General features: G+C 34.4%; 1 protein-coding gene across 1 annotated transcript in view; it reads left to right on the plus strand.

Annotated features, from left to right (window-relative positions):
• LOC141523566 (dynein axonemal heavy chain 8) overlaps window positions 1-19,851 on the plus strand; it is a 412,522-nt gene that overhangs the window by 284,162 nt on the left and 108,509 nt on the right. The window contains exons 67-73 of the mRNA XM_074236848.1: window positions 4,586-4,689; window positions 8,388-8,564; window positions 9,307-9,474; window positions 10,133-10,348; window positions 11,935-12,072; window positions 12,673-12,800; window positions 14,384-14,555. Coding sequence (XP_074092949.1) covers window positions 4,586-4,689; window positions 8,388-8,564; window positions 9,307-9,474; window positions 10,133-10,348; window positions 11,935-12,072; window positions 12,673-12,800; window positions 14,384-14,555 — 1,103 coding nt within the window. The remainder of the gene's footprint in view (window positions 1-4,585; window positions 4,690-8,387; window positions 8,565-9,306; window positions 9,475-10,132; window positions 10,349-11,934; window positions 12,073-12,672; window positions 12,801-14,383; window positions 14,556-19,851) is intronic.

Genomic DNA, 19,851 nt, shown 5'->3' on the forward strand with positions numbered 1-19,851 from the left:
GTAGCCTTGTCTTTAGTTTTAGATGCTTCTCATATTCACAAATTTCAAATAAGGATTAGACCCCCTTAACTTAAAGCTCTTTTAAGTGACTATCTTAGGTAATTACACTTCAGCATTCTCCCCATTACCTCACTCCCCCTGAAGAGATATCAGATACCATTATGCCTAAGAGTATCAGTTATAATTTTCATGATTTATCTGGTAATAAACAAATGTCTTTTCAGAAGTTTCATGCCTAAGAAAAAAATACTAGGGAAAGGTTTAATTTAGGTTTTAATTTAGAGTAAAATTTGGAGGATGTTGATGGATCACTTCTTTTTTTAATTAATTTTTATTAAAAATTTGAGTTTTACAATTTTTCCCCCAATCTTACTCCCCCCCCCACAGAAAGCAATCTGTCAGTCTTTACTTTGTTTCCATGTTGTAGTTTGATACAAATTGGATGTGATGAAAGAGAAATCATATCCTTAAAGAAGAGAAGTCTAAGAGGTAACAAGATCAGCCAAAAAGATATCTGGTTTTTTTTCTAAATTAAAGGGAATAGTCCTTGAACTTTGTTCAAACTCCACAGCTCCTTATCTGGATACAGATGACACTCTCCTTTGCAGATGGCCCCAATTGTTCCCAATTGTTGCACTGATGGAATGAGCAAGTCCTTCAAGGTTGAACATCACTTCCATGTTGCTGTTAGGGTGTACAGCGTTTTTCTGGTTCTGCTCATCTCACTCAGCATCCATTCATGCAAATCCCTCCAGGCTTCCCTGAAATCCTGTCCCTCCTGGTTTCTAATAGAACAATAGTGTTCCATGACATACATAAACCAGAGTTTGCTAAGCCATTCCCCAATTGAAGGACATTCACTTGATTTCCAATTCTTTGCCACCACAAACAGGGCTGCTATAAATATTTTTGTACAAGTAATGTTTTTACCCTTTTTCATCATCTCTTCAAGGTATGGACCCAGTAGTGGTATTGCTTGGTCAAAGGGTATGCACATTTTTGTTGTCCTTTGGGCATAGTTCCAAATAAGTCTCAAGAAGGGTTAGATGAGTTCACAGCTCCACCAACAGTGTAATAGTGTCGATGGATCACTTCTTAAGATGTCTTTAAGTGAGAAGGATAATAATTAGGAACAGGTAGAAGAAAAAAACATGGACTATTGATAACAAATGATATATCATTAATTAAAAGACTTAAAAGAAAATAACATTAATTCACCATCCTATACCTGATTTCCACACCTACAATATCTTGGGGTAGAGCACTAGGACTGGAAATCAAGAAAATCTGAGTTCAAATTTGGTCTCTGATATTCACTAGCTGAGTGACACTAGGCAAGTCACTTAACTTCACTGGCCTCTTGTTTCCTCACCTGTAAAAATGGGAATAATAGTACTCAGTTCTTATGAGGATCAAATGAGATAGTTTGTAATGTGCTTAGCATAGGGGTCTGTCATATAGTAGGCACTATATAAATGTTCATTATGATTATTATTATTTTGATGGTGAACATTTATGGCAAAGAGAGATGGCAAACCTTCATATTATTGTTTGTTGGTCAAAAATAAGAATTTTATTTGTATAGAAAAACACCAACATAATGACTATCAGTATTTCTGGAAAGTTGAATGAACAGAAATAACTGTTCAGTAATCCTCTGATTACAAATATCTGTATATATATATATATATATATATATATATATATATATATATATATACAGTTAAACTCATTCTCTCCTAGTCTAGCACAATAATCCAGGTTATTCTCTGATATAAACTATTAAATGGAAGAGGTAGTAGCAAGGAATAAAGCTCCTTCCATTTTTTCCATGCCTGACCTTCTTGAAGCTAGCTGTAGTTATCCAGATGATACAAAAAGTACAAGGTAGAAAATAAATCAATCTGCTAACCAGTTATTTTGCCATCTGTTCAATATTTTCCTTCAGCACCCAGCAAATGTTTCCCAAGCATCTAATAAGGCACAGTGGGGAGTTAATATTAATTAGCATGTTTATCTTATTTGAAAGCTTGCAAAAGCTTTGACACAATATTTTGTTTGATTTTTCATAGCAATACTGTGAAGTAGGTAATACCATTAGCTCCATTTTACAACCAACTGACCATTTTCTTCTTCATTCAGTTTTCCATTTCCTTTATCACTTTGTACTGACCATCTGTCTTCTAATCCTGCAGTGCAAGACCTCTTTATTTAGGGTTGGGCATTGTGAGTTTCAAATAAAATAATGGATAGTTAGCACTTTGAGAACTTCAAAGTAGTATAATAATGCCAGTTGTTATTATATTATTATCCTTAAGTCACCAGGTCTCTAGTCTGGTGATGACTTAATTCCCTGAGTCTTCTTCTAAGCATTATTTATAGAGCAATACAGTGGAGTTCTGGGAAATGAGTGGGAGAAGCAAGGAATGTGTGCTTTTACACTTTGAAAGTAATGCTTTTTTTTTTTAAGTCCAGGCAATGGATAGAACAACAAATTAACTCCTGATTTTTTACTTGTGAATATTTCTGAGGTGTAATTACACTGAAAATTTAACAGTGGAACTCTTCTCTGGGTCCAGTACATCTCTTACTTTGTATTTTCTTAACACTCAATTTTTCCTGCACTCCAAAGCTGTTGATTACCTTCATCTATCAGACTTGGGTCTGATAGAATGTAATTTCCTCAAGAGCTTTTAATTGTTTCTTTAATTTCCAGTGTTTAGCACAGCAATCAGGCACTTAGTTGGTGTTAATAAATGCTTTGATTGATTGAATGAAATTGAATTAAAGTTGAAGATGAGCCAATGACAAGAAGAAGAATGGTAGAAGGACATCAATACAATGTGCTACCTATGAAGAATTGCAGACACATAGCATAAAAGCTACTAGGGGCACATGACCAGAAAAGAAAGCAGCCTGGTCATCAAGGGAAAAAAAAAGAAAAAAGAAAAACCAGTGGAAGGCCTTAGGTCCCCTGAGGAAGAGAACTAAGGAGTGGACTTGGGGTCACACAGAATGAGAAAGAGGAAGAAATAATACTTATCATCAAATCACAGTTGGCCCTGTAAAGACAAATATTTTTTTCTATTCTCAGAACAGTTAGGAAAACTGGAGTTTAGTGATAACTAATATTTTTATGGAATTTAAATTTGATTAATTTTTTCAAGCATTATTTTCAATGCTCACTCTAATCTGTTAATATTTAAAAATTTTATGATTTTAACCATAGTAACACTTAAATAACAAACCATAAAAATACAAAGATAAAAATCTAGAAGAAGTATAAACAGCTTGAACAGATTTTTTAAAAAAATAATTACTACTTTAAAAATTTTTCATTTTCATAATGTTATTGGAAAACTTAAATTATAAAAATCCTCCCTCCAAGACTACTCACTTATAATTAAGTAATTGCATCAACCAACCACAATGTGAAGCTATATTGGTGAGTATTCACTGAGGAGAGTCAAGGAGTAATGAAATAAATGAGAGATTCTTTACCCTTCAAGATGTTTGTAATTTACCCAAGGTTAATGTAAGAAATAATTATTGGACATTTTGAGACTTTAAATCTCCCAAAAAAGTCATAGATCGTACATTTCTATTTTCAGAAGGCATTTCATTCATTATTCTGTGAAACGGTTTGGTTCACTGTGTGTCTTCTGAATAATCTGAGACTATATCTTGACTTGAGAACAGGCTAGAGTAAGAATGACAGGATGGAGGTGCAATTAACTGAAAAGAAGGGTATCTTTGATCTTCTATTATAATCTTTTCTTTTTTTAATGATAAAGATTTTATTTATTTTGACTTTTACAATTTTTCCCCTAATCTTACTCCCCCCCCCCACAGAAGGCAATTTGACAGTCTTTACATTGTTTCCATGGTATACATTGATCCAAATTGAATGTAATGAGAGAGAAATCATATCCTCAAGGAAGAAACATAAAGTATAAGAGATAGCAAGATCAGACAATAAGATATCAGTTGTTCTTTTATTCTAAATTAAAGTTAATAGCCCTTGGTCTTTGTTCAAACTTCATAGTTCTTTCTCTGGATACAGATGGTATTCTCCATTGCAGACAGCCCCAAATTGTCCTGATTGTTGCACTGATGGAATAAGCAAGTCCATCAAAGTTGATCATCTCCCCCCATGTTGCTGTTACGGTGTAGTGTTTTTCTGGTTCTGTTCATCTCAGCATCAGTTCATGCAAATCCTTCCAGGATTCCCTGAATTCCCATCCCTCTTGGTTTCTAATAGAACAATAGTGTTCCATGACATATATATATATCACAGTTTGCTAAGTCATTCCCCAATTGAAGGACATTTACTTGATTTCCAATTCTTTGCCACCACAAACAGGGCTACTAGGAATATTTTTGTACAAGTGATGGTTTTACCCTTTTTCATCATCTCTTCAAAGTATAATCTTTTCCTGTTGTTAAACATTCACTTTGGTCTTTTTATTCATAAATCATTAATTCTTTAATTATTTGCATATTAAAAGAATGTAAAAGACATACAGATACATGTATATATTTATATATAATATGTATATAAATTGCATAATTATCATTTTCCAAGGATTAAGTAAGCTGATGGAGGCAAGTGCATCTGTTGCTCAGCTATCACAGGATCTTGCAGTAAAGGAGAAGGAATTAGCAGTGGCTTCTGTAAAGGCAGATGAAGTGAGTTAACAAAGATAACTTATGATGTTGCTTACAAATATTCAAACATTTAAAAAATAGTGTTTTAATGTAAAGTCTTAGTCATGAAGTTCTCCAAGTATTTTTATTTACATGGTATGTAATCTTAAATATGTCATATTTTTTTTTCTACACTAGATCTTTCAGCTTTTTTCCCCCTACAGTCTCCATGACCCCCACCCCAAACTAAGGCTATCCTAGGTTCTTCTCAAAGTTTTCCTCCTCAATCCCTCCTATTCTAGCTTTTGTTTTCTCTCTCACTCTTTTTTCCCACGGAACATGTTGTGCCATTATTGTCCGAAATTTTGAAAGATGAAATCATAGAACTTGAAAGAGAAATAAAATGGTAAGGATGGTGTCTTGTCCCTAAAATTTACCATCTGTATGACTTTGGTTAAATCACTTAACCTTTTTTGAGCCCCAGTTTCCATATCTGTAAGATGTAGATGAGGGGAAGTAAGAGCATAGTGAAAAGAAGGAAGATCTTGGGGACAGGAAGACCCAATTTCAATTTTCACTTCTGATGCCCATGTCATGTGACCTTGGTCAAGTCACAGATTCTTCATCATCTGAACTAAGTTGTTGTAGAAAAGTTGTTGATCTCCTCATTGATAGAGGAAGTTCTTTGTTTGGATCCTCCTATAAACCAATAAAATAACAGGTTGAATTTAGAAAAGGAGGGTGGGGAGGAGAAAAGGTAATATATTACTAATACTATAAATATTCCCTCCTTCCTCCAAGGTTTGTGGGATGGCTTAAATTAGAGCCCTACCCACCTGAGAAAGCATTTAGCTAAGCCCTGAAATGCAGTGAAAGTCAGCAGCAACATCTAGCACAAAAAGCTTGGGACAGTGTAAAACCAGAGTCCAAATCCCACAAAAAAATACCAAATATTTTAAAAATCAGAAAAAAATTAGTAAAAAGGGGGCTTGATTTTAAAAAAGTTAACCTTGGTTATAGAGAAGATCAAGTCATAAATTTAGAATAGGATAATAGTGTCAAAATTACTACCTGTGAAGCCTCAAAGAAAAATGTTATTTGGTGCCAGGCTGAAAAAGAATTACTAGAAGAACTTTCAAAGGATTTTATAAAGCAAATTAGGAAAGTAGAAGAAAAAATGTGAAAATAAATGAGAATAATACAAGAGAATCATAAAAAAAGAGTTAATACTTGGGGGAAATAAAATATTACAAACATTTAATGAAGAAAATAACTTCCTAAAAATAGAATTGACTAAATGGAAAGGAAATTATAAGTTACATTACAAGAAGATTCCTTAAAAATTAGAATTGAACATGTGCAAACTAGTGGCTCTATGAGACTTCAAACTATGATAAAAAAAATCAAAATTTTTTTTAAAAAGGAAATGTGAAAAAATATTGGAAAAACAACTAAACTAGAAAACAGATTCAGGAGAGAAAACCTTGACCAAAAAAATAGATTGTCCTGATTTATTAGAACCAGAGAGCAAAATGAAAACTGAGAGAAAACATAAATTGCCACCTGAAAGAGATCCCAAAATAAAAACTCCCAGGAACATCATAGCTCAATTTAAGAGCTCCTAATTTAAGAAACTATCAGAAAGCATCAAACAAAAGACAATTCAAATATCATGGAGCTGCAGTGAGGATTACATGGGATGTGGCAGCTTCAACATCAAAGAATATGATATACTAGAAGACAAAGTAGTTTAGGGAGAATAAGCATCACTTACTTAGCAAAATTAAATATGATCGCTTTTTGGGGGGGTGGGGATGCATATTTAATAAAATTGAGGATTTTCAAGCAAAAAGTCCAAAAAATACAAGACTCAAAGGAAATATGAAAAGGTAAAAAAAGAAACAAGAAAGAGAAAACATAAGACACAAAGCAGAAAGATATACACAGAGTAAAGGTAAGGGGATGGAGCAAAGTAATCATGCTTTTAGAGCAAAAACAAAAGTAGACCTGAGTAAAAGAAATAAAGAAGGAAATAGCTTGCTGAAAGGTACCATATACAATAAAGTCATATTAAAAACTAAATATATATGCACCAAATGGTATAGCATCTAAATTTTTGAAGGAGAAATTGGACAAGTTTCGAAGGAAATAGATAATAAAAATAAACTAGTGGGAAACCTCAACATTATGCTCTCAGAACTAGCTAAATGTTACCAAAAACAAATAAGAAAAAAGGTGAAGGAGAAAATGGAATGGGAATAAAAAGAAATATGCCACTCTCAGCAGTACATGGCCCTAGGCAAAAAATGACCATGTATTAGGACAGGGCTATCTAGCCTTACTTTTTTAAATTGAAACATTAGACAATATAGATAGATAGATAGATAGATAGATAGATAGATAGATAGATAGATAGATTTGCCATTTTTTTGTGAGAGCTCTGTGATATTTCAGCTTTGTTTATTAAAACATTTAGTAAAATCACAGGGGGTCACACAAAATCAGAATGTGGCTTGCATGTAGGCCACATTTTGGATAGCCCTATATTAGGACATAAAAGCCTCACAACCAAATGCAAAAAAAAAGCAGAATAAACATCCTTTTCAGATCATAAGGCAATACAAATTACATTCAGTAATGGACAACAAAGATTAAAAATTAATTGAAATTAAATATTTTTCCTAAACAAGTGGGTCAAAGAACAAATCAGAGAAATGATTGATAATTTCATAATGTCATTTCAAAAGGACAATGAGACAAAATACCAAAATTTATGGGATGCAGCCAAAGTGAGACTTGGGGAAAATTTCTATCTCTTATTGCTTACATTAATAAAACAGAGAAAAAAGCAGATCAAGTAATTGGGTGTGCAACCAAAAAATAGAAACAAACAAATTAAATTAAAGTCAATTTTGATTCCTCTTTTCTCTTAGCTAAAAAAACCCGATAGTTTCAGCCATTCATTCTATGTCATGGTTGATATCCCCTCACTATATTGGTTTTTCCCCTTTGGAACGTGCCTTGTTTTGACATTGTCTTTCTTAAAACATTTCAAATACAGCACAATGTATCTTGTGGGCTCTGACCAAATGCAAAGTATTTTAACACTATCATCTTCCCTTATCCTGGAAGCCACATTTCTGTTTATACAGCCTAAGATAACATTAGCTATTTGTTTGCCATCATATCGTTGCTTCATGTCTAAGTTTTAGCCTAATAAAAGTCTTAAGTTTTTAGGACTGGACCTTCTGATAAATTAGGTCTGTCATATTTTATGTGTGTATAGTTGATTTTTTAAAAGTCTAACCAGGATTTTATGTAACCCCTTTTAAATTCTTCATATTAGTTTAAGCCCCTAATTCTAACTAGTTGAGATCCTTAACCATGCTGATTCTGTCGTCCAATGTGATATCATTACATACCCCAGTTTCATGTCATCTGCAGACTTGACTTCTAAGCATTCTATATCTTCATCCAAGTCACTGATAAAAATATCAAACGAGACAGACCTTCATGCCCTCTTTTAATTTTCCTCTTGTCTCTCTAGCTTCTCCTTCAGAGTTTTTATCATTATCCTCCATGTCTGTCCTCTTCTTTGCCTCTTTAGCCATATCTCATTAAACTATGCCAGATTCTCTAGCTTATCTCTTAAGGATATTATCCCTCTTTAGATCTAGCTATCTTCTAGTAAATAGCCCTCTCACTATTTTGCATTGTTTTTATATTTCACAATTTCACAGGTGCTAGCAGAAGTCACTATAAGTGCTCAAGCATCAGCCAAAGTGAAAAATGAAGTTCAGGAGGTGAAAGACAAAGCCCAAAAAATTGTAGATGAAATTGATAGTGAAAAAGTAAAGGCTGAGACCAAGCTAGAGGCAGCCAAGCCAGCTTTAGAAGAAGCAGAAGCAGCACTGAATGTAAGCAAATGTGTCAACTTCAACAGAAACTCCAGTTAACGAAATAGTCCCATCATGAGGTTAACCAAAAGATTTTCTCATTCAAGAAACAAAATTGGATTCTTGCTGTGATTTACTGCCTACCTTGAAATGAATTTTCATTGATTTAATTCTCTTTATTACAAACTAAGATTTAAAAGATCTTTTCATGCTCATAAATCAAACTTTGATGAAAAGGACAGAAGTACAGTGAATTAAACTAGTTAGTTATTTCTTCTTAGTGAAGATTTCTTAGACTTCAGTAGACTTTTAAAATTGGATCGAATTTCCATTGTCTTGGCTAGCTTAAATGTTCTTCAGGTAAAAAAAAAGGCAGTTGATTAGAGAATTATTCAATATTATCTAGTGTGTATGCCCAGGCTCTCTTGAATATTTGTTGTCCCTCTAGAGAGGCATGTATTTTGATATTTATTAAAAAAGGCATAATATTCTCTTGACGAGGTGAACTCCTTGATAAAGTGTTAACCTGACCCATTGACAGAACATTTAGGATGATTAGTGATTCATAGTTAGTTCAAATACTTAAAAAAAGGGTACTATAGAATGTTACTGTATCAGTGGGGCCACAGATAGCTAAGATAATGCCTGGTTATACACTTTATGGTCCTTTCAAGGTTTATAATCCTAGGAATTAAAAAGAATCATTTCAGAGAATCTTTGAAATGGTTTTAATGTATTCATTCTTTTTAAACTCCGAATACAGACTATCAAGCCAAATGATATTGCCACAGTTAGGAAGCTTGCAAAACCACCTCATCTTATTATGAGAATCATGGATTGTTGTCTGTTATTATTCCAAAAGAAGATTGACCCTGTCACAATGGATCCTGAAAAGCCTTGCTGCAAGCCATCTTGGTCAGAGTCGATGAAGGTGGGTAAAATACATAAACTCCCTAGAGATAGAAGTTCTGAACAGACAATTCAGAACAGACAGGTAAGGTACTTTTAGAACTCTAGTTCAATGGCACCCCTGAAAGAAACATGTGAACAAGGATACTGGGCTTTTAGCAACATTCTTTAGGTATAAAGAATATGAATGTAATATTTAGGCAGGAACTAACCTCTTTGTATAATCTACCCAACTCTACCTCCATTCTCATTTTGGAATCTTCATTGCTTCTGCACAGAATAGTTCAGTTGTTACCAGCAACCTCAGTCTAAATTAATATTGTTGGGGGTGGAGGCACATGAACCAGAAGAGGTGGTTCACCTAGAAGTAGCAGAATCTGACATTACTGGCTCTGCCCCCACTCTTTCCCAGGTCCCTAGCCTTTGTCCTGTCCCATCTTCATCTTAGTCTTGCCTCTAATTAAGAACATGTGATATAGAGACAAAAGTTTGGGTAATAGCATTAATTTAGGAATTCATTACCATCAAAGCCAAAGCTCATTGACACAGTATCCTTGAACCATCTATTTATAGCTAGGGTTTTTGTTGTGTTTTTTTTTTTCATTCAGAGTAGAAACTTAAGGTTGTAAAGAAAGATGTCCTGTTTTCCCGAAGTTATAAACCTAATCTTTTTTTTGCAGTTGATGAGTGGGGCTGGATTCTTATCAAGTCTCCAGCAGTTCCCAAAGGATACTATTAATGAAGAGACTGTGGAACTATTGCAGCCATATTTTGTTATGGAAGATTATACTTTAGAGAATGGCAAAAAGGTTTGCGGCAATGTTGCTGGTTTGCTGTCTTGGACACTTGCTATGGCAACTTTCTTTGGAATTAATAAGGAGGTGTTGCCTCTGAAGGTAAAGTGCTCTCCCCCACCCCCAGTAAATTGAAGGTCAGTAAAATAGATCTTCTGTATCTCCCTCTTTAAAAGAAGGGGCACTGTCTAGAATAACAGGTGCAGATATCGCTATTAAAAAATTTGTATTTCTTTTTTCTCGCCCTCTTATTTTTTCTTAAACTTTTTACTTCCTTTGAATTATCTCAACCACTGATGTCAGGGGGAGAACTCAAGTTAGGGGAGGGTAGGGGAAGGTGAGCAAATAGTTCTCATCAAAAGACAAAATAACATTCCAGAAGATAAAAGAAAACTATCATTTTATTACCAATATGAGAACTAGCAATTGTTATCAGAGCATGTTGTTTATTTTTTTTTTCAGTGGCAAAGGGACATTTGAGGAAGGATAGGGTATTTTTACTCTTCTCCTACTAATATAAGTGTGTCATATGTGATTTATAGACATTGCAAATTTTTCATTTGGTGGGGTGGTGGTGGTGAGTAGCTTGTGTTTTATTTTGGGACTAGATCAAAACAAAAAGAAACCAAGTAGATAAAGAATGTTTAATTTTCAAGCTATATTATGCTGTTGGATTAAGAGCATACAGAAAAATTACGTTTATAAATTATCCAGAGTATACCTAAGCATCTAAATCACCACTATGAGAATCATAATTTAATTTCCCCCATGCAGCCTTTCTAGACAAAGCAGTTTTGGTCAAAATATGTCAGTAGATTAATGTCTCTCCATACTTGATGGGGTGATAATACATAAAGTCTTGGAGTTCATTAGTGAAAGCTCACTCCAAAACCAAGACAGTTTATATGTGGAACACATCTCACTCATAAGCTTTCTATTTGTAAATTCAATAGGTTTTGCCATAGGAAGCTAACTACACACACCACAAACCATTTGCTTAAGTCTGGTTAAACCATCACTGGTATCATCATGAGGCAACTGATAAAATTTTTTCCATGTTCCCATTTCTCATACTACCAAGGTTCCTAATGTTACAAAAGGGTTTAACCAGGGTGACCTTTCTTGGGAGACAGCTGAGTGTTGTGGGATCTAAAATCATAGAGTTCTATTTCTAACTTTTCTAATAGTCTTTTATGTATGTCTCATTCTTGAATTTTAGCTCCTTAAGGACAGAAACTGATTGTCCTTTGGGTATCCCCATTGCTTTGATTAATAGTAGGTATTTAAATATATTTGTTAATTAAAAAAACTCAAAATACATGTAGGCATAGTTTTATATATATATAGATTATCCTATTCATTAATTCATCATTGAATTTTAAAGTATTATTATAGATCATAAAATGTTCAGCTACTAATAAAATAACCGAGGCAGCATGATGTCATAAAAAGAGCTCTGAGTCAAAATTAAAATAATTTGGACCTTTCCTTCCATGGGAAAGACATCTTATCTCCTAGAGCCTTCAGTTTCTTCTATAAAATGAAAGGGTTGGACTAGATAATCTCTCTTCTACTATGCTAATATTCTATGTCATTGCTTAATAATTACATGCATTTTAAGAGTTAAAAGTGAAGATTGAAAATTTAACAGCTATCATTAATATTAATCATTTCTTCTTCATTGTAAGGCTAATTTGGCAAAGCAAGAAGGACGCTTGGCAGTAGCGAATGGTGAATTAGGAAAGGCTCAGGCATTACTAGATGAAAAACAAGCTGAGTTAGATAAAGTACAAGCAAAATTTGATGCAGCCATGAATGAGAAAATGGTATGTTAAACTTTTTGTGCAAAATTAAGAGAATAAGACCACATATGGAAAATGTGTTCAATTAGCACACTATGCTTATGATTTGACCTAAATAGAAAAAAATCCAAAATAAAAGTGACATGTCCTTTAAGGAAATTCATAATAATAAATGCACTTATTCATTGGTACTTATAGATTAGAACCTAAAACATTAATTTCTTAAATGAAAATATATTGCTTTAAGAGAGAAAAGTCAAAATCCCTGATTTTTAGTCACTTGACTAGAATGTAAATATGAATCGATTATCAAAAGGTAATATTGTTAAAAATATATTTTTTAATTAAACCTAATTTTGAAAATATTGAAAACGATGAAAAAACAGCTATTGTTGTGAATATCTATTCTCCTTCATTAAATTTCTTTTGAATTTTCATGGAAGAAAATAGAAAATATTAGTCAATTTAGAAGACAGTATTCATTTATAGGATGTTAGTGAGGCTTTAAGACTCTTTTGTAAATGGAGGAATTCTTTCTGAACTTTTTGTAAAAAGGTCATCTGATGGGTATTTAATTAACTCTATTTGAAACTTACTTAAGACCTTATTTACTTCTGGGTTTAGGACTTGGTGAATGATGCAGGATCATGCCGGAATAAGATGCAGGCAGCATCAGCTCTTATTGATGGGCTGAGTGGAGAAAAAGTCAGATGGACTCAGCAAAGCAAAGAATTCAAAGCTCAGACTAACAGGTAGTCTTGTTCTTTTTTTTTGAAGGGACAAAAAATTAATCAAAATATAGCTCTGTAAGATACAAGATATGATTTGGGTCATTTCTCCATGTCACATATTCACATTAATGATTATTTCCAATGACTTTTTGGCTCCTGGTGAACTTTGTGCTGGAAGAAACACCAATACTAAAAGATAGTGATGTTTTCAGAAAATTGAGAACAAAAGGAGAAAGGAAGGAAAGGAGGGAAGGATTCATGTTGATCAGGGGTTGTTTTAACATTCTCTAGGACATGGACCCCTTTGGCAATCTAATGAAGCCTATGAACTCCTAAGAATTTTTTAAATTGACAACTGAAGAAAACAAAAAATTCATTTATAGATATATGAAAATAGAGTTGTTATATTTTTCCCATCATGAACTTCTCTGAAATCAAATCACTGGGACTTTGTGGACTTCAGGTTATTAATCCTTATTCTAGAACAGGAAACTAAAAAGTTTCAGAGCAGAGCAGGACAAGGAGAATAGCAAAAATAATTTTTTTCTTAAGCCAAGTCTGCATTTGTCTAATGACTATCCAAAAGGACTGTATAACACATCAACATTGACTTTGTATAGGAAAGAACATATAGTAATCCATAGCCTAGAGGAGGAAACAGTACATGACACAAACTATTCTCCTATTACCATCAATGATGTAATAGACACTTGAACACACATGGATTAGGACAGAATTTCTGCCCTGCAATAAATACAAAGGATGAAGTAATTTTTTTAAAGTAGGCAGCGTTTCATATTCATGCTAAGAAAGCAACTAAATTGTCCATACCCTTTGACTTGGAGATCCTTGGGTATATATCCCTAATAGGTCAAAGATAGAAAGGCCTAATATACATGAAAATAAATGTAGCAGAACCTTAGTAGAAATAAAGGATTGAGAAGATAGATTTTACTGATTGATTGTACCAAACAGTGGTACCTGTAATGATCTTGACCAATGCGTATAAAAAGTTCAAAAAAACAAAGGAAGCCACAGGAACTGATTCAGAGTGAAGTGAGCACATCAAGATAAGCCAAAAAAAAAAAAAAACAAAACCAGAAAAACAATATACACATTAACTATAATAGTATACATGTGAATAACAATTTAAAAAACTTAACCTATATAATTAAATTATAATTGTTGGCCTCTAAGGAAGAACTGAAAAAAAATGTAATTTTTTTCCTTCATTGGAGAGGTGGAAAGCCTCTATGGAATACTGGATATTAAGGAAGCTTCCACAACTCAGTTGATGTGCTGATAAACTTTGCTCAACTGCTTTTCTTTTCTTTGCATCTCTTTTTACTTTTTTTTCTTAGAAGAGATGATTCCTAGGAAAGATGACACAGGGAAGGATATATTAAGAAATGAAGGAAATAAAAAATGCAAGATACCATTACATATTTAAAATAAGTAAATGTAAATGAATTATGAAAGTAATATATTCTCTTGAAATATCTTTGTTAGAGGGTGTCTCCCCATTCACTGTTTTGCTTTGTTTCCTTTAATCTACATAGTACAACTTAGCATCATGTATTTACGCATATGGTTTTTCTACATAGACTTGTGGGAGATGTACTGCTATGTACTGGTTTCCTATCCTATCTTGGGCCTTTCAATCAGAGCTTCAGGAACTTTTTGCTTAAAGAACAGTGGGAAATAGAGATGAGAGTTCGGAAAATTCCATTCACTGAAAACTTAAATCTGATTTCCATGTTGGTGGATCCTCCTACAGTAAGTTTTAGTATCCTCATCATCTCTTTTGTATTTCTACTTATTTCTTAGGTTTTTATCTTATGGAATAAAGAATAAAATAATAACTTATACTAGTTTATAATTTTATAGCACTTTTAAGATTACAAAGTACTTTATGTAGATCTCCTTTGATCTTCACAACAGCCTATGAGGTGAACAATGCAAATATCACCATTCCCCACCTACACACCTTTACATGTGGCTCAGGCCATCTCCCATACTTGCAATTCTCCAAAAACAATCAAGCATCATCAAGTGTGTAAAGTTCATAGATTAAAATCTTTTTTTTCCCCTGGAGAGACATTAAATGCCTTGAGAACATGGTGAATAACAAAGGTTTAGGAGAGAGTATCTGAGGAAAAGGGAGAAAGGAAAGCAACCAGTAGAGTTGGCTGACTTAGACAACAGCTCCATGGAGCAGAAGCTATAGTTCTCCAGTGGCCTAGGCTGGGAGCACGTGGTTTTAGCTTACAAAAAGTAGCCATTGTGTAAAGAAGAAAAGAGAGGAAAGAAAAAGAGACTCTCTTCTGGAAGACCTCACTTTAATGCATTTCCATAGCGGTTGGACAAGGGTGGCACTCAGAGAATGGTATAGCCCTTGTCTCCAGTCATTCTCCAAAACACATGCCACAGGAGTGGTTATCCAAGCACTCAGTGCATACTCTCCAAGTCCTCAATTGACAGTACTCAATGCATATGGGTAGCATTCTATGCATTAGTCTTTCCTCTCCCAAAGGGCATGACCTTCAAGTCCAACATAAGTCATTTCCTGTGTCCTGCATCATATTCCCCCTTTCAAAATTTTGGGACCCAGAAGCATCTGTGAATTGGGACATATATCAATCAGTCTTCTGTAATTTCTTCAAATCCAAAGAGGGTGTCATGTCCACCCTTCCCATTCTTTCAGGGTCCATTTAGAGGGGCATGTATTACAGTGGGAACTCAGTTGAGAGGCAAGGTCCACAGGATGGTAGTGTCAGGATGAGATACTGGTTCGTTGTTTGGTATCTAGTAGAGGCCACTACTGGAGATGCAGAGCTGTTAGCCAGGAAGATCAAATCTCCAAAAATTAGATTTAAGTAAACAGAAGCAACAAGGGCCATTTAATGGAGACTTTGTAAGGAGAAAAACCAGGATCTTTATGGAGAACAAGAATTATATACTATGCTCCTAAGCCAGTATCAGACTACTTCCATAAGAGCATGGATTCCAATACAACATGGATTCATTAGTGGTTGCCACATCAAATTAAGTTGTAACAAAAGGCTCAAGAATGGTATAAACATATATATTGGATAATCATTTTAGAATAGCACATGTCCAATATGTGATTTGAAATAAATTTTTCCATTCTATTTTTTAGTCCTTAGAATGAACAAAAACCTCTAGCTGAAAAATGGATCTCTTTTTAAAGCAGTTTTATAATAGACCAAGGTTAAACTTGTACATATCCTGATGTCACAATTCTTAAAAAAAACAAACCGGGGGGCAGCTAGGTGGCACAGTACATAGAGCACAGGCCCTGGAGTCAGGAGAACCTGAGTTCAAATTTGACCTCAGACACTTAATAATTACCTAGCTGTGTGGCCTTGGGCAAGCCACTTAACCCCATTTGTCTTGCAAAAACCTAAAAAAAAACCTGAAACTAAATACAAGACTACCTACTACTGATTCAGAGGATGGTAGATTCAATGACTCATTCTCATACTTAACAATCACTTGGTATGGTTATAGTAATTTGCTTTAAAGAGCATACAAGGACATAAAGAGCTTGTTCCCCCTTCTGTATTTTGATATTTGTTCCAGGCAGATAATAGAAAGTAATAAGTGATTACTGCAAATCACTTATTGGACATGTGCTGATCTAAAATGACTATCCAACGGATTTGCTTACATTATTTTCAATGAGCCAGGCTTTAGATCTGTTCGGTAAGGAATTCCTTTAAGGGAATATTATCTCATTGGTTACTGATGGCTGTTTCCTCAAAGACCATTCCACCGGCAGTATTAAACATCCCTTTTATAAACATGTGATAGAAGACAAAGGTTTCATCTGGGCCAAAAGGACCTAGAAAAATTGTTGACAATGTATTCTCTAGCCTTCTACAATTCACATATCTTTATTTTTTTTAATTTAAGACAATAGGGTTAAGTGACTTGCCCAAGGTCACACAGCTAGGTAATAATTAAGTGTCTGAGGCCAAATTTGAACTCAGGTCTTCTTGACTCCAGGACCAGTGCTCTATGCACTGTGCCACCTAGCTGCCCCTACAATTCACATATCAACAACACAATTTTAAATTTCCAAAAACTTAGTTTAAATCTGTTCTTATACAAAAAAAATTTAGATTATCTTATATAGAGAATATAGATATACCACTCACATTCCAAAACTTTACTCAAGAGAATCTCAAAGTTCCAGAATCTCATTAATTAAAATAGATTGGGCACAGTTGTTATCACTAATGTTAGGTTAACATTACAACAAATTAGCTTATAGATATTTCACAAAGGTATTTATCACAAAGCTTCCAAATTATACAAAAACACACATACCTTCAAATGTCAACCACAATCAGGGGCTCACTTTTCTAAGTCAGAGAGAGCCAGGAACAGCTCATCTGTAGATTGAACTGAACTTTAAAGGAGACCATTAAATTAAATAAAATTTACCAACTCAGGTACCTTGAATTTGGAATAGTTACATTTAATGTAAGGGGGATAAATAAAAGGATATTGTTCTTTTTGTTTTGCTTCTAGCAAAATGTGGTTTGCATTTAAAAGCTTTAAACCTGACTTATAAAGAGTTATATTGTCTTTGCAGTTTCTAATTGAAGTCAAATTGTTTATATTATGAAAATTCTCTAGCAAGTAGCCAGGCCTTGAGATCTTAAAATGATAACATCCTAACTCAAATGATAATTTGAAAATTCATTGACCTTTTCTCAGCTCTCTGGACCAGTGGAGAGAAAGGAAGGGTCACTGAGAGCTACACTGAGAGCTCTGATTTAAAATATATACTTAAATGTATATACGTATATTATTATTTTTGAATTGTAGTAATTATGATCAGAAAAATAATTTTATAGGTCAATTACAATTTCATGAGGGACCTCATATTGCATTAAGATTTTAAATAGTCAATCATAATTAAAATTCCTTGTTGTAGTTAAATGAATTCTTAAATTACTTTCAGAGGAAATCAAGCCCAGTTACAGCAAATACTTCTGTGCTTCAAATTTTAAAACATTTTTTTCAGTATGCTAATTAACTGCTAGGATTTGCGGATGTAGCAGTCTGGTGTTAGACTTTGGCTTTAACTCTGATTCCCCAGTCCCAGAAAGAGTCAATTCTGGACTATCAGTTTCCATATAGTTCTTTTCATTTATTAAAAAAAAATGTTAGAAAACTTCCAAAACAGAATTTACTCTCTCAACCAATTTAATAAAAAAAAAAACCTTTCTGATATTCCCAGGTTTAGATCAAGCTGGCCACCCCCTCCTCCCCAAGGGCGGGGCTCTCCTCTAGCTTGAACTAGGTTTGAGGGCAGGCTCCAGTTAAAGCCCTAATGATGGCAGGTCAGGCTGAGAGACCAAGTGGCTAGACCAGGAAAGGCTACACCCCAACCTAGGGAGAAGGTCTGGGGTGTTCCCTCTGATAGCCAAGGGGCTAAAGCAGATCACTGCAGCTGAGGCCAGGATTAGTGGCTCTTGGGGCATGAACTTCTATCCCCCTCCCTCTCACCATCCTGGAGAGGGGCTAATGTGCACAGGAAAGGAGAGTGTTTTGGAAAAAGAAAAGCTCCGTTTCTCCTCTCTCAAAAAGAGAGAAGGAAAATACAGACTGAGACTGACAAGAGCATGACAGCTTTATTCATGTTATTTGTATTTCCAGTGCCTAGCACTGTCAAGTCACCATCATTCTTTGTCACCTAGACTTATATTCCTAGAATTCATCCTAATTCTTTATTCTCCCTTCATCCCCTTTATCTCATTTTAGCTTTAGTACTTGGGATGAGATCTCCTAGAGGATCAGTTTTCAGTTTCTCCCAGTTGGTTAAAAAAAAAAAAAAGATTTTCCCAGTCACAAATCTTTAGTATCCCACAGTTATACTGCCTCTCAACTTAATTTGGGAAGCTTGAATTCTCTGATAGTCTCTCCCAGCAACAGCACAGCTTGAGCAAGAAATCCAGCACTGTATCCCAGAAACATTCCAGTTCCTTCACTTTGCATTATTATAATGCTAATCTCAGAGCAAAATCTATTGGTCTTGTCCAAAGGGAAAAGCACCTCTTACCTGCTGTTAAAAGTATTTGAAAGTAAATGGCATTTGGTCAGGTGAACAAATGGTTCCCACTTAATCATCATCTTTGCAATTTCCTGGAAAAACTCTTGCTGCTTGCCACAACTCCAACACAGATATCTCTTTCTATTGGTGGGGAAATAGGAGGAAAGCATACATTTCTTTGAGATAAGATGTAATTAAATGTTTTGTTCCTGCCTCTACATCCTCTTACTTTTACAGATGATACTTTTATTTTTCCTATGGGTTTAGTTTTATCTACTGATTCTAAGAATAATTCTTCCCTAGGCAAGATGAACATGAGGAACCCAACTCAGTTACTGATTCCTGTGAACTCTTTCTATGGGACCTGTTCTGATATTTGCCCTCAAGAGTGCCCTATTTTCCTTCCTTGTATCCCCATAATTGTTTGGCTGTATTGAATTTCCTAGCCCTACATTGAGGATCACTGAATTTTGATATCTATATCTATATCTATATCCATATTCAATATCTTTCATTTTGCCATAAGATAAAAATATTGTCATCATTCCACACAACCTTCTTTAAGGGCCTAATTATCAGAGTAGACTTGAAATGTGAGATTACTTTGGGGAAAGATAAGTCTGAGAGATTTGAGAAAAAGGTTTTGCAATTACTATTTTGAAAAAAAATCAGATTTACAAAGTGACTTTTTGTGTGTGTGTGTGTGTGTGTGTGTGTGTGTGTTTGCAAGGCATTGGGGTTAAGTGACTTGCCAGGCAATTATTAAGTGTCTGAGACTGGATTTGAACTCAGGTACTCCTGATTCCAGGGCCGATGCTCTAACCACTGTGCCACCCACTGTGCCACCTAGCTGTCCCTACAAAGTGACTTTTTTCAAAGTGTCAGTTTATAACAGAAAAAACTCCATTGAATTATTCTACTTAAAAAAAACCTTTAAATTTGATAGTGCTATTTTATTACTGATAATAATTTTGCAATATTACCCAG

This window comes from Macrotis lagotis, chromosome 5 (assembly GCF_037893015.1).
Source record: "Macrotis lagotis isolate mMagLag1 chromosome 5, bilby.v1.9.chrom.fasta, whole genome shotgun sequence".
Taxonomy (NCBI): domain Eukaryota; kingdom Metazoa; phylum Chordata; class Mammalia; order Peramelemorphia; family Peramelidae; genus Macrotis; species Macrotis lagotis.